The 15419-nt window shown below is 36.3% G+C and overlaps 1 protein-coding gene and 1 long non-coding RNA gene across 2 annotated transcripts in view; one reads left to right on the top strand and one right to left on the bottom strand.

The window, feature by feature from the left end:
• Positions 1-15175, top strand: part of LOC141396725 (uncharacterized) — a 417270-nt gene extending 402095 nt beyond the window's left edge. Inside the window, exons 2-3 of the long non-coding RNA XR_012411232.1 lie at positions 13741-13900; positions 14012-15175. This is a non-coding gene — a long non-coding RNA (uncharacterized lncRNA). The remainder of the gene's footprint in view (positions 1-13740; positions 13901-14011) is intronic.
• Positions 10064-11569, bottom strand: LOC141396748 (uncharacterized). The gene is made up of 2 exons (XM_073972386.1): positions 11113-11569; positions 10064-10320 (listed from the first exon to the last, which is right to left on the bottom strand). The coding sequence occupies exons 1-2, from the start codon at positions 11342-11344 to the stop codon at positions 10064-10066; spliced, it is 489 nt and encodes a 162-aa protein (XP_073828487.1). The 5' UTR covers positions 11345-11569.
• Positions 15176-15419: the final 244 nt, after the last annotated feature.

Below are 15419 nucleotides of genomic sequence, written 5' to 3'. Positions count from 1 at the left end.
TTTAAAGGTAAAATTTTGGACCGAATCGGTTGATCCGTTCAAGAGTTATCGTGTGTTGCAGCTACTACATATGTTGTCATAGGGGTTGGGTTGTTTACTCCTTCCGGGCCATTTTCTCAGAATGTAAATTTGTACCATCGTGTTGGTGGCAGCGAATTCAATATGCTACAACAAAAATCAAACCGATTTGTGAGCAGCCTTTAAACTGCACTTTTCCCAAATTTTGTATGGGAGGTACCTGAAGTAGTGGACCAATATTGTCCATATTTGAATCTAATCTATGATTCTCAGAAATATTACGATGTGTAAAGCATGGACCAAATCGGTCACTGCCTTCAAGAGTTAATGTGCACACCATTTTAGCGAAATGTTTTGAACTTTTGTGGCGGAGGTACCCAAAGGAGTGGGTCGATATGACCCATCTTCTAACTTTAACTAAGTTTGGTCAAAATATAAGGAAGGCCAAATTTTGGAGCTAATCGGTTAATCCGTTCGAGAGCTATCGAGTGCTCCAACCGCTACACATGGTACCATAGGGAACTTTTTAACTTTCGGGGTATTTTCTCAGGAAGTATGGACTTGCCACTGACAAAATTTGTACCGTCGTATAGAGGACAGTGAATACAAGTTGTAACAACAAAAATCAAAGCGATTCGAGAGCAGGTCCTAAACTGAACATTTCCGAAATTTTGTGTGGAAGGTACCCATATTGGAACTACATCTAAGTCTTGTAAAAATTTCACGATATGCAAAGTATGGACCAAATCGGTTACTCCATCCTAGAGTTATCGTGCGCGCAAATTTTCGAACTTTTGTAGGGGAGGTACTCCAAGGAGTGGACCGATATGGCCCATCTTCGAACCTAAACAAAGTTTGGACTAAATATTACGATACACAAAATTTGATTCTAGTCAGTTGATCCGTTCGAGAGTTATCGTGCGCACCAGCCAGACAGACAGGCGGACGGACATTGCTGAATCGACTCCAAATTGTCTGAAACGAATTTCGTATAAACATACTTGGGGTATGAAAGTGTATATGGTAATATTCAAAAATGTTTTACAATCGTTGAAGTTGAGGTTCACCATTTAATAAGTCGCGAACTTTCAATATATTTTATATAATATAAATATATTTATATTAATTGAAGTGTTTTAGCCGGAGTCTCATAATATAGACCATAATAAATAAATTACGTGGAAGTTGTGTTGGTGGTAATATAAAAAATGGGTAAAAATGTGTTGAAGTTAACAAGTTTTTTTGTGTTTTTTCTTAATTTCTAATCAAACCAGGGAAATTCAGACCTGAGCTCAAAGAAAGAATTGAAGAATACCCCTTGGGCAACATGGTTCTAATGTATGACTTCTCGATATATACAGTGCATCCCCCTTAAATCGATGCTGACATTTTGAAGTTTTGAAATCGGGGTTTTTTGAATTTTTCTTATAATCGGAGGGCGCAGCCAGATAATGACCTAAACTATTTATTGGATTGTAGAACTCGTGATTCCACGTCGTTTGATGTATATCTCATGAGTGTGCTCCGTACAGCTCCCTACTAAAAGGAGTCCAAAGTCGAATTTTTGGTGCGTAAATTTTCTTTAAAAATCTATTTTTTGGCTTCAAAATTTGCAACTGTGACTCAGGTACCCTTGAACCCCGCGTGATTTTAGTTTTTTTCCGCCCTGGATTTAATGAGCCCTACCGCGATCGAATCCATCCACTAAAACCGCTGATATAGATACCCTGAAAATAGGAAAATAAGCAAAATTTTATTTTGACTATTCCGCATACTAAACCGCGATTTCCCTTAAAATTTTTTACATAAATGACATCCTTTTTAAGCGATTATAATATTTGTCAAAAAGGTGTGTCATAAATTACAGAGATTCGGGAGTAGTATTCGTATTTAACCAAAAATAGAATCAGGTAGCACATCCGCGGTTCTTGACGAATCTGTATACAATTTGCCCTATTGACGTATTTTTAACAGGGGGTCACTGAAATCGGATGCGCCTTATAATTATATGAACATCGTGTTATTTTTACCCACATGAAGCATTTTGGTGTAGTAAGATGCAACTGATGGCACACTTTGGTCGCTGAATGAAACATGGAAAAATGCAAACATGTTGACAGAGATGCATTCGCTCTATGCGAAAAGCACATGCGCCTCAACTGATTTTAACCATTTCGCGCGTTATACGGTTTTTAACTTTTATGTATTTTCTTTGATTGTAATATCAATATCACTCTTTATTTCCTAATTCTATTGCTTATCACACTATGCAAATATACTTTCACGATGATAAACTATTTTCCTTGAAGATGTTTTAGCAAAATAATTCAGGTTTTGTTTGGAAATTTAGCGAAATAGTAGAATAACTCCCAAAAAATGTTCTCAAATTTTTCGTATAAAACCAAAAAGTATATTCTTGAAATAATGTTCCAACAATAAACTTTTGTCTTTTGTTGTATCTGCAATATGCAATTTAAAATCCTAATCTATAAAATTTTGGTTTCACATTTTTCTGGACATTGTCTAGATTCTGTACGTATTTTTAATTTATTTTTTTAGAGATTTTTATGGACTCTGAGTTAGAATAAATAAAATTTACTCCAAGATTCCTTCATTATTTCTTGATTTTCCGCGAAAATGAAAATAAATGTAGCAAATATTTAGGCGTCTACGGATAGATATTAAATGTTGTTACCGATTTATATATACATTTTGGTATTACAACACAAAGGGCATTTTTAAATATTTTTTCTTTATAAGGGAATAAAACCCCCCATAACTTTTGGGCGCAGCATCCAATTTTGTGAACGCGAACAGATTTGAAACCACGATTTTTTTCTTAACCCATGTACCAAAAATCGTGAATGTGCTTGTAAAAAAATGTTTTAATTTTTTTTCGATGGAATTGTAAAGGAATTTTGAAATTTACCATATACCCTCGTTAGCATAAATGCTGAGGATATAATAAGTTACAGTGTTTATTTACAAAATGCACTAAGAACTAGAAACATTTCTCTCTCTTAGCCTCAATAAGTATATTCTTCTTCATGATGGGAGCTCAAAAATAAAACGCTTGTCATTTATTATAATTTAATTTTGTAACCATGTTTAGTTTAAATGCAAGCGTTTTATTTGAGAGCTCCCATCATGAAGAAGAATATACCTATTGAGGCTAAGAGAGAAACATTTTTATAGTTCTTAGTAGATTTTACAAATAAAACATTGTAACTTATTTTTTAATTATTTTTTATTTTCTTGCTTAAATTGGGGGTGCTTTAATCTTGTCCACTTATACTTAGAATTTAAAATTTTATTTTTTTTAATTTTACCTTTTTTTAAAAAATACTGAAATCCTTTAGTTTTTTTTTTTTCAATAATAAACATATAAATAAATAAAAAGAAAAATACAACTTTGTCTTTAAAAAAAATGATCATTAAAAAGTGTACTTAGAAACTTTATTAGGGCTCTATTTTACGATTTTCACTCAAATTTTTGTTATCATTAGTCACCAAAATTAATTTGAGTGTGTTTGATGAGTTTGTTAGGAACATGTCGAACATATTATGCGAATTCCAGTAAATTAATGGTCTGTTTCACTTAGGCGATTCGAATAAAAATTCATTCGAAATACTACCAAATTTCTGTTTTTTTTTTCCTCTGAAAATGTTTGATTCATTTTGGTTTACAATGAAACAAAAATTTTCAACAATAACAATCAGAATCGTCTTAGAGAAATAAATATAGATTTCGTCATTATTGTAAAATTAATTGTTTCTTTAAATAAAATGATTATTTAATTTTTAAATACATGTTTCTATTAATTGTTTCCTTTTATCTTTCTTTTTATTTAATTTAATATTCGCCGTCTTATCCCTGCTGCTGCCGACAATGATAATAATGACAACTTTGACTACAATGCTGATGCTGCTAATATCTATCACCACCGATACCCTTCAAATTGCAATTCATTGTTGGGCAATATGAAATCAACAATCATTACCGTCTTCTTTTAATTTTCCTTCCTCTCTTTTATTGATTTCCTCGACTGGACTGTAATCATCATCATTGTTTTAACGGCATCTGTCGCTTGTTTCGTTTGCATATTACATTCGTTCCTTTCATATGTCAACAAAAACAAAATTATCTGTTTGCCGTTCTTATTCGCGTTGAACTCTTGATAACGATGACACTCCTCTTGGCAAATGTTTGTTGCTGATGCTGCGCAACTTGCAAACAAAAAAACGCCAACTTTACTCATGTCAATAATCGACTATACAAACCCATCTTAACGCACACAATGCAATCTGATGCAATAAATTGATGCAACATATAAATATTTCATATATATTCTTCTTGCCTGGCTTCCAATTCTTCATTTTTTTGAATTCGTTCAATATCTGGAAACATTTTTTATGGCTGTGGTGTAATGTTGAAAATCTCTACCAACCGACATCCTACAGCTGACAATGACAATGCCTCCTCGATTACCTTGTCGTCTCTTTCTTTTGATTTTGCTCAACTACAGCTTATAGAAAATGTCAAACGACCGATGTATTTCGCAATCAACCCGGTGGTTTACCACCCTCGGATGACAGTCGTTTGTCCGGACCATGTGTGTTCACGGAAAAACGTTGTGATGGCTATTTGTATTGGCGCAATGGTCGTGCTGAAGAGGGCTGTAAGGGCACCGCCTGTCGCCTGGATCCGTTTCGTTGTGCCAATGGCTTAAAGTGTATTAGTGCTTCATTGAAGTGCAATCACAAGGATGACTGTTGAGATAATTCTAATGAACAGAGATGCAGTAAGTACACACATTCATACATACATATGCGCTTCGAAGCGAAATTTGTTGTATTGTATCTCTTTTATTATTGTTGCTGTTATCAATGGTGAATGTTCCTTTGGCTGCTGTTTGTTTTATCATCATTAATTCTAGTAACAGTAACCGCATTAGCTGCAGTAGTAGTGGTAGTAGTATGTGTTGCCTATGGCCTGCGTCGTCGATATCGTGACATGACCATTGTTTTTGTCCTTTGATTCTAATTTTTGTCCAAGTATTGTTGCGTTTGCCTACCGACCAACTAACCAACCAACTGCCTGCCCATCGACAGATGTTCTTTCCGCGGACGCCGTGTGCGCGCCACGTACTTAATGTTGTGGAAAGTTTATGGAATGTCAAAATGGGAAAATCCCATGCATTTGCAACCTCAGGTTGAGCATACTGCACAGAGTAATTGGTTTCAAGAAGATTTGTTTGAGTTTAGTGCAGTCGATTGATTGATTTCAAATTCTTAAAAAGCCTAGGGAAACAAAGGACAATATGGAACGTGTTCTTGCCAACACTCTTAGTCTTCGTTAGAAGATAATTGAGATTTTTGTTTTCTAGCTAATAATTCAAGGTTTGGGGTTTTGGGTTTGTGATGTTCAATGGTGCATTTATGAGTAGTAACGCATGTTTAAAGTGGGCGAATGTGTAACATTTAATGATAACGATTATGTAATGTATCACTCATACGCAACCATATCCAATTTACGACCAATTTACGCTATTTTAAATGAATTTCAAGGCCTACATGAGAATTAAACTTCCCTAAAAAAATTGTTAGATGTTGTTCACAAATCTTCTTCAAAATGTTTCAGCAGAAGTGAAATTTAAACGATAATCAAAAACTCCAGCATAATATATAATAATAATTTTGTGTTATACATTATAATTCACCTTAGTTTATTACTACACAAATTAGAGCTTTTAAGAAGATTGGTTGCGGTGGTTTATTAAACCTTCCACTATTCTTTTTTTTTTTTTTTTTTTTTTTTTTTTTTTGGATTATGAAGCGAACTCTTCACATCGAAGAGAGAATACAATGGTGATCCTCAGGATACAAAACACCAGGTTATGACTCCAGTATGATGACAAGAAATAACGTAAGACACCAAGGGACTGCTCCAGCAGTTGTTGAAGGTCCAATAAAAAACAAAATAAAAACGAAAGCTGCATATGAAGCAGCAAATACAGACATTTAGTAATTGACAAATGTATAAAGACATTAAACATTTAAAACAGTTAAAATTATAACTCACGAACACCTGGTTGAGATGTAGCTTCACGTGTATAATTCGTAGTATGGACAAACCAGCATCCAGAAAATCACAATAGTTGTTGAAATCGATCAGTCAACCATCCAAAGGCCAGGATACCGCAGCGCCTAGACCAAGATGAGACTGTAGTACAACACAGGAACAAAAATTGGCTGTGAAAATATAAAAGGCCAAATTGGGGATGGGGATGGGAGATTACAGGTTAGTAGTCATCGATAAAAAATGAGAGAGCTTAAAACTAATATCACAGTGTTGAGAATCACAGATTTGAAAGTGTGTGGGATCACAAGGAGATCTTCGCCTCCTTGATAAAGTCAAGTAGGAGTCTGAAAGTATTTTCATCATGAGATTGGAGAAGAGGAACGAGTTCATGGTGTAGGGAAAAAAGGGATTGATAGTGGGTTCTAATAGATGAGTATTTGGAGCAATCAAATAATACATGTTGAGCATTTTCTGGTACATTGCATACCTCACACCGGAACGTCTCAGCAGATCCAATACGATGTAGAAAAACTTTATCGTAAGTATGGCCAATCATCAATCTGTTTAATAGCTTGGTTTCTTTAGGGTCAAACCTACATCGTACAAACCAAGGTTTTTGATAGACGTTGTTACAAATTTGAAAGAAGTGTCGTCCTTTTACTTGAGATAATTCCACGAATTCGTTATTCCAACATGTTAGTAAGGAGTCTTTAATTTTCGACATTGCCTCGTCAGGAGTCAGATCAGCAACCACCGGAGCGCCTGCTACTACCGCCTGCCTTGCTAGATAATCTACTTCTTCATTAATTTTAATGCCCCTGTGCCCAGGAGTCCAAACCACATGACAATTGCTGATTGTGGAGTCTCGCAAGATGTTGTGGAATTCAGCTACTAACCAATTGTCCGACTCATCTGCGCCCAGAGCCTTACAGGCCGCAAGGCTGTCGGTGAAAAAGACACATTTGTTAAAGCCATCCTCGACAGCAATCTCAAGGGCTTTTCGCAGTGCGAAGAGCTCCCCGAAAGTGGACGAAGATTTGATATCCAACTTAAAAAGGAATTTGTGACCACATACAACATTAAAGATTCCGCAGCCGGTTGTAGACTCTCCCGGAGAAGCATCTGTAGCGAAGATCGCATAGTTATTGTTCTTGTAATAAGACATTTCTTTGTTATAAATGGCATGAATGATATCATTGGAAATGTTCTGCTTATTTGCAGGAAGTAAATTACCTCTAATTATCAGGTGATTCTGCTTAGAGTAAGGAACTGATTTAACCTTTCTGAAAATATCCGCAAACTCATAAAATACTGCGCTGTAACTGGATTTTACAGGAGGATTATTCACAACAATGTCATAAAGATATTCATTCCTTTGAATGTTCTTGATTATTTCTCTAGCAGTCAACAGCTTTGCCCTATATTTCGGTGGTAGTTCTCCTGCTAAAGCATAGACAGCATGCGTCGGCGACGATCTGGAGACTCCCAGGGATCTTTTGATCATGTTATTCTGCATTCTTTCAATTTTGTTGTTTATGTATGCCGGCGAATTTGCCGTAGTTGTCCTGCCATATTCAACTTTGGACCTAATAATGCTTTTATATACATTTAACGAGATGACGGGGTGCAGCCCACCATTAATTGAGTTCAGGCATTTTAATAAACAGGTTCTATTGCCAACGGCCTCATTGATATAGGAATAGTGATCATACACTGTTAAGGAGTTTGAAACAATCCTTCCAAGAAATTTCAATTTTTTTAACTGTTGAATCTGTCTACCACAAACAGACAGGAGAATTTGCTTAGTACTATTTTTAGCAAAGTACATTGTACTCGATTTTTCTGGATTAAAGGCAAGATTGAGCTCACCACATTTCCTCTGGAAAGAGGTGGCTTTTCTTTGAAGGTGGTTCAAGGCAATGTCAAAATCCCTATCATAGACCATCATAACAAAATCGTCAGCATATTGAAAAATCATCGTTCTGCCATCTTCAATCTTATGAAGTTCAGCTGTGTATAGATTAAAGAGGAGTGGAGATAGACAGCTTCCCTGTGGGAGGCCATCTACCACCTCTACCTCATTATCTCCCAGTCTGAGAATACGTTTGGACAGGAAGTTAATAATCCAGTTAGAAATGTAGGGGTTAAAACCATAATCCTTGAGCTTCTTGGCTAATACATCAACACGGACGCAGTTGTACGCATTACTTATATCCAAAGACCATATAAGGACCTTGTAATTATTGGCCTTTAGAAGGGCCACCCGATGAAGGAGCTCATTCAAGCATGTTGACGTAGACATTCCGCTACGATACGCAAATGTACGCACAGGTAGTATTTCGTTGTTTTCCAAATATTTAAGCATGTGATCCTTCAACATTATATTGATACATTTGATGAAGACAGGTATCAGCGAGATAGGTCTGAAATTGACGATTTGAGCAAGATCTTTATTTGGTTTTGGGATCGGGACTATCTTAACAATCCTCCAACTGTCCCTGATCACATTATCATGAAATGCATTCGACATTGCTGTTAATACAGCCCTTTTGGAGAGACCCGGTAGAGCCCTTATCATCTCGTATGTTATCTTGTCATGTCCGGCAGCAGATCCTTTCTTCTTTTTTCCTAAGATTTTCTCGAAGTGATCAAAATCGAAATCAATCGGAGCAACATTCCAAGTATCCTCAGGGGTCATCAAGCCCCTATTATCAACCTGCGGTACCTGATTCTTTAACAGTTCAAGATAGCTTTCATTATTTTCATCATTCCATGTACTTGGAACCACATTAGACCTATTGCGTACATTATTGATGAACTTCCAGGCAGCACGAGTATTAGATTCTTTGTTAATGTCGTCAATCTTCGCCACGAAACTATCCCTCTTAGCCTTGAGGACCATCTCCTTCCATTTCTCTTTCTCCTCGGTAGCCTTCATGAGATTTATATAGGAAGAGTACTTCCTTGCTTTTTTAACAGCCGCCAATTGAATTCTATATTGGACTGCAAGCTGCTCATTCCACCAATATTTTGGGGTTCTCTTCAAGTTTGGCCTAGATGTTGCAGCACGTATCTCTTCATACATTTCACCTTCAATGATAGAAAAGTCAGGCTCTAAGTCAAGATCCGCAAGTGATTTCATTAGCTTTTTTTTATGAAGAAAAGTATTTGGAGAAGTTCCGAATCCATCAACTTCCAAGGAAATGGGGAGATGACCACTGCCACCCCAGTAACCATCTAGAACATTCCATTTAGTTTGCATACAACCACTGATAAACGTAAGGTCCAAAACAGATCCCTGGGAGCTCGAATTCCTCCTAAAGGTGCTGCTTCCATCGTTGACACACAGCAGCCCCGCTTCAGCAGCAGCCAGCTCCAGTTCTTTGCCCTTGCGGGAGGTGAGATGATCACCCCAACAAGAATTCCTGGCATTGAAGTCTCCGCACAAAATTACCTCATTGAATCTTTCCAAAAACTGGAATAACTTAGACAGCTCCTCTTTAAAGGCATTAAAAGGCATCGCCGGTGGAAAATATGCCGAAACTATAACCACATTACGAGGGAGATTTGTCGTTTTGATTACGATGATGTCTTGATCTGTTTCATATGAGATTCTGGCGAATTTTATCTGCTTTTTAACGCCGATGGCTACTCCACCATAGCCATCCGCCCGAAACTTTTGTATGAGGTTGAAATTTATAAGTTTGTTTTTATTTCTGAAATCCTCTGAAAAGATTTCAGAAAGAACAACTATGTCATAACGATATTTATTAAGGTAGAATTCAATGTAATTTTTGTTGGTACGAAAAGATTGAATATTGAATTGAAAAATCTTAATCTTGTCCATCATGATTACCTGTGATTCCGCTGTTTTGTTGGCAATCAACTTGGACTCCACATTTCTGAATCCTGTTTTGGAAGTGACTCATGGCCGTAGAAGCCATGGTGTTGTTGGTAGTAAATTTAAGTAAATTTAAGTAATTCGACAGTTATTTTCTCAAGCTCAGACACTCTATGTTCACCCTTCATAATTACTGGAGATGAAGGAGACACTTCTTCGAACATTCTCTTGTGCATTTGTACACCAGGCCTGTGTACATAGGCCTTCTTCGGTTTTTTGGCAACTGAACTGTATGTAAATGGGGTAAGAATTTTGTTGACATCCTTGTCAACATCATCAACATTGTCCCGCTTAGATCCACCATTCTTTTTGTTGTTGCCTGTGGGAAGAGAGGGAAAGTTATTTTCATCCCATAAGATATCGAAACGATTTTGGCTGTATGAATTTAGGACCTCCCTCTTTGACATCTTCTTCAGAGTCATAATTTTATTAGTTTCTATCTCCTGAGCCCATTTAGGACATTTGTTCTTTTCATTGCATAAATGGTCTTTAGCATTACATAATAAACAAGATTTAACCCCACAGTTTTTATCACACTCACTTTCACCACATTTCAAGCATCTGGCTTTTGATCTACAACCAAGCTTCGTATGCCCCAATCTGCCACAATTAAAGCATTGCCTGACAGCTGGGAAGAAAGTATCAACCACCAACACCGTGCGATTAAACAATACCCACGCCGGGTGGCTATCACCACAAAAGCCAATTTTTATGGTTTCCGTGGGTATTGGGTTGCCATCTTCTCCTTTCCTTATAAAACGCTTAACAGATGAGACCTTTCTATCAGCCGTGATACCTTGCATTAATTCTTCTTCAGAATAACAAATTGGAATATTTCTTAAAACACCGTAAGTCTCAACAAAATTCTTTGGAACAAATGCCCTTAAGTTCCTGTTCTTCAGCTCCTCGTTATTCAAAAAAGAATTCGCAGAGACAGCATCGTCAAAGGTGACTCTGAATAATGTCACGCCAATAGCTTCAACCCTGTTGATTTTCTCTAATTCATTAGAGTTAATTCCCTTCATCTTTTCCATGAGGTATAAACCGTTCTTTATGCGTTTATTCCTCACCATGTCTGCTTCGCAAGTGTCCACTAACACCATGAACTTACCTTTGTGTTCAGCACTGTAAAAAACAGGCTCGTTGTTGTATCTCTTCTTTTTGATTTCTTGTCTCACACCTTCCACATCATTAGTTGCGCCATTTTGTCCGCACACACTTTCGTCACGTAGTCCACTTTCCAGAATTCTTTTGCTCCTTGTACACACTCCTTCTCTAACTGTTCCTTTCGCGCTCACACACACTCTCTCACCTTGAGGTACAGATGCCATTTCAGCATCCATAACCTCAACTTCTTCAGCCAAATTATTGGCCAGCTTAAAACAATTTGCTACTTCCAGCAAAATTACAGGCCCCAACGAATAAGAATTAAATTTTAATAATCACCAAAATCACGTTTGCTGCAGAAACAGCCACCGCTGCTAACACAATTCACTTGGCTTCACAGCAATCCACACTTGAGTAAATTTGTTTGTTCCACTTATACACAGCTAAGACGTCCGCTTGCTTCACAATCTCAACCAGGAATGCTTCCACTATTCCCTTCAAAAATCCCTAATACAAATTCTTCCTAAGAAGATCTTGGTGATTTTATTTTTCTAATCTAAGACACCTTTTAGCTCATTATTTATGGGGAATTACGATTATATAGGAGTTGTATGATTAGTGTTGTATGTATAAAATTGTAAAGTTCGTATATGTGAACATATCAGTCATACGGCAAAGAAAGCACAAATGATGACAAATTTAATCCATTTATGGTGAATCATGAGGTACTTTAAGACCCCGTACAGCATTGCATTTTTTAACAAATAAAAAACCCGGGAATCCTTCTTTTATGTTTTGAAAACTTTTCTATCATGATTGCGACATTTTGTAAAATGGAATGTAAATGTAGTTCTATGCAAAAAATCACAACAATAAAAACCCACTAACTAGTGGTTATGCTTATATTATTTTATAAGGGGGCGATACAGTCAGTGCATTGTCTTAATTTGAACTTCTATATCTCAAAAACGGTAAAACCTAAGAAAATATCATAAAGGTCAATCTTGTGGAGAATTTTCACAGCTACAACAATTTCTTTAGGTCCATTTACATTGGACTCGCGTTTTCCAAGCAAAATCGTGAAAACCTAAAGAACCCCTAAAAATGTGAACTTAAATCGCGATTTATTTGAAAATCCCTCCTGCAATTTTTTTTTGTTTCTTGATATTTCTCATCTATGAGCATTGTAGTTTCAGAATCTGCAAAAACTTCCCAGGTGTAAGCACCTTCCATTTAAAATTAGTTAAGGCGCACCGTGTAGGCTGTAACTCTGTTATCTGAGCAAGTACATCAACTTAATTGGCATCAATGGAACAGTCGAGAGATCGTCTTTCAAAAAAAACTCACGTGGGCGGAATGTGTCTACCAGGAAGAAAGATATTAGATATATATATTTTTTTTTCCAATTTTCACACAAAAGTTTCGGTCCATTTCACCCACTAAAAACTATCTGATCATCATGTAAAGGGTGTTTTTTAAGCTAGATAGAGCTTTAAATTGTAAAAAGTAACACACAAAATTAAATTTTGATGAAACTTTTTTTTTTATTTGTTTCAGTATACTCTGACAAATCATCATGAATAGACTCACGCTTGAACAACGCTACGAAATTATCCAAATTTACTTTGAAAATCAGTCGTCGATTGGCAAATGACAAATGGCAAATGACCCGTTGTTTTATAGCAAAATTGTGTTCAGCGATGAGGCGCATTTTTGGCTTATCGGGTTTGTTAATAAGCAAAATTGCCGCATATGGAGTGAGACCAATCCACAAGAGACCCTACAGACTCCATTACATCCAGAAAAATGCACCGTATGGTGCGGTTTTCACGCTGGTGGCATCATCGGACCTTCGTCAAGAACAGCCGCGGTGCCCATATGCCCGAAATCATTTTCAAATGTTAATGTCACGTATTGATCTTCCGAATAAAAAAATTAAAAAAATTTTGATTACGATTTAATTTTTTGTGTTATTTTTTACAATTTCATATTCTATCGGGCTTAAAAAAACAACCTTTAAAAATACAAGCTTCTTCTCTGTCATAAGCTCACATCTTAATTAAAATTTCGCGCTGATCGGACTATTATTGCGACCTACAGAGTAGATACGAATTCAGATAAAAATTTTTTTCTTGCTCTATTTCACCCCCTAAATATTTCACGATCATATCGATCTATGCTGATGTGAAACCGACCTCCATACCAAACTTCGTGATGATCGGTCCATAATTGCGGACTGGAGTTTGATTACAATTTATAAAGGGCAGACGGACACACGGACGGATGGACACACATCGCTATATCGCTTTGCCTCGTCAAGATATGAAAAATGGGACGAATATTTCGCGGTGTTACATACATTTTTAGCAAAACAGCCTTCCACATTTTAGAGTAGGGTATAAAAAGCAGGAAGAAATATTTTGTTGACCAAGGATAATGAAAATCTGGTTACAAATCGTAAAATATATCCCGAAAACAAATGCTGATAGACAAAAACAGCTTCCGGATATAAAAAAGTCTATAATTTGAGTTAGAAAGAAAAATAAATGTTTTTCTTTTTGCTGACCAAGGCTTTTATTCCTACATTTTTACACCCACTCATCTCACATCTTTGTTTATTTTATGTTTGCAGATTGTGCTGGTTACGATGATTGTCCTGATGAGTATGTAGAAACCAATTGTACGGCGATTGCATGTCCCGAGGCGATGTTAACACAACTACACATTGCTAATCTTGTTGTATGATGACAAAGGCGATTGTGAGAAAGGCAATGATGAGGAGGAGGCTTGTTGTAAGTATCAACACCAAACATAAAACAACAATTGTTTATGATGATTTTTGATGACTTTTCTATCTTTTCGTATTTTAAATAATTGTAATGCATATTTGTGTCTCATTTCAGGTTCGTTTACATGTAGCAGTAGCAAAGAAAATTATCACCATTGGTCAAATCGACTGGAAAAGGCGGAAAATATATTGAAATTTACATACGAGGTTCACTAAAAAACCTTCTGGCCTAGGCAACACGCAGTGTCGCCAGGCGTAATTTGACATTATTTTGAAATGCTTGACAGTTTTTAGCCTAAGAGTTCTCAAGACAATTTGACATACGACCATGTGTTACGTTGTTTACAGTGTCTTGATTGAGACACCTCCAAAACATAGTTTTTGAACATGTCACAGCATCATCTGGCGATTGCTGCAATTTTTCGGATTCAAACGCATAGTTCCATGATTCGTCACCTGCATCCATCTAATAAGCGTATTTTGCAGCGCCGCGATCGTATTTTTTTCGAAATTTCATTCCCCAATCGGCAAGGGATCCAACGAGAAAAACCCCATTTTTGCCGACAAGTGTTCATGCAATATCAATTGTTAATTGGTGGAATAAATGCCCAAGGATGCCACTATCCCACGATATATAACATGGCCGTTTTTGGCGACCCTCACGAACTTCGTTTTTTGGCGAGTGTCGGCCACGATTGAATTCATTAAACCAGTTTTTCATAGTGCAATAGGATGGTCCTTTGTCGACATACAAGGATTTAATTTGATCGATGCACTCTTGCCGTGATTATTCACGTCGGAAGTTGTGAAAAATTATCGGACGAAAATGTTCACAAGTAAATACCATTTTTTTGCAAAGTGATTTTGTCATGTCAACACATGGTCGTATATCAAACTAACCTGAGTACGCCTAAACTAAAAATTTTCAAACTTTCCAAAAAAAAAAAAAATGTCAAATGATGCCTGGCGACACTGTGTGTTGCCACGCCTGAAGGTTATTTAGTGACCTTCGTACATCATGTTAACTTCATCCCAAATTTCGAGAAATTCTAAGAAAATATAAAAATTATACGGCTTCAAGAATTCATTAATCTTTTGAAGAATTGTTCAAATGAAATTACCTTTATTATTTATTGTCTGATGTTCAAATATTTAAGCCCTGTAGTCAAACAATTGTTGTCAACATAACTCAAAATCATATAATATTGTTAATATTTAATATTGAATTTTAATCATTTGTATATATTTTTAAAACTTTGTATATCTAAATATTAATTTTATTAAAATAAAGTATACAATATTTGACAATACAAAAAATCAAAACAGTTGCGTTTTCTTTGATTCTACTATGGTAGGCATCATAAAGGAAAAAGGTCTAATGTGCACCTAAAAGTAGGCGTTGCAAATCATCACACTCATAAAATAGTTTGAAATGCACAGGGTTGGTAACACCGGCAAACACATCGATATAGCGCCATCTATTGAATCACATGATTCAAATTCGAGAATCGTGTTTATATTAG

Source organism: Musca autumnalis, unplaced genomic scaffold, assembly GCF_047663935.1.
Source record: "Musca autumnalis isolate F117 unplaced genomic scaffold, ASM4766393v1 scaffold_3, whole genome shotgun sequence".
NCBI lineage: Eukaryota > Metazoa > Arthropoda > Insecta > Diptera > Muscidae > Musca > Musca autumnalis.
This window is presented reverse-complemented; position numbering and strand designations above follow the sequence as displayed.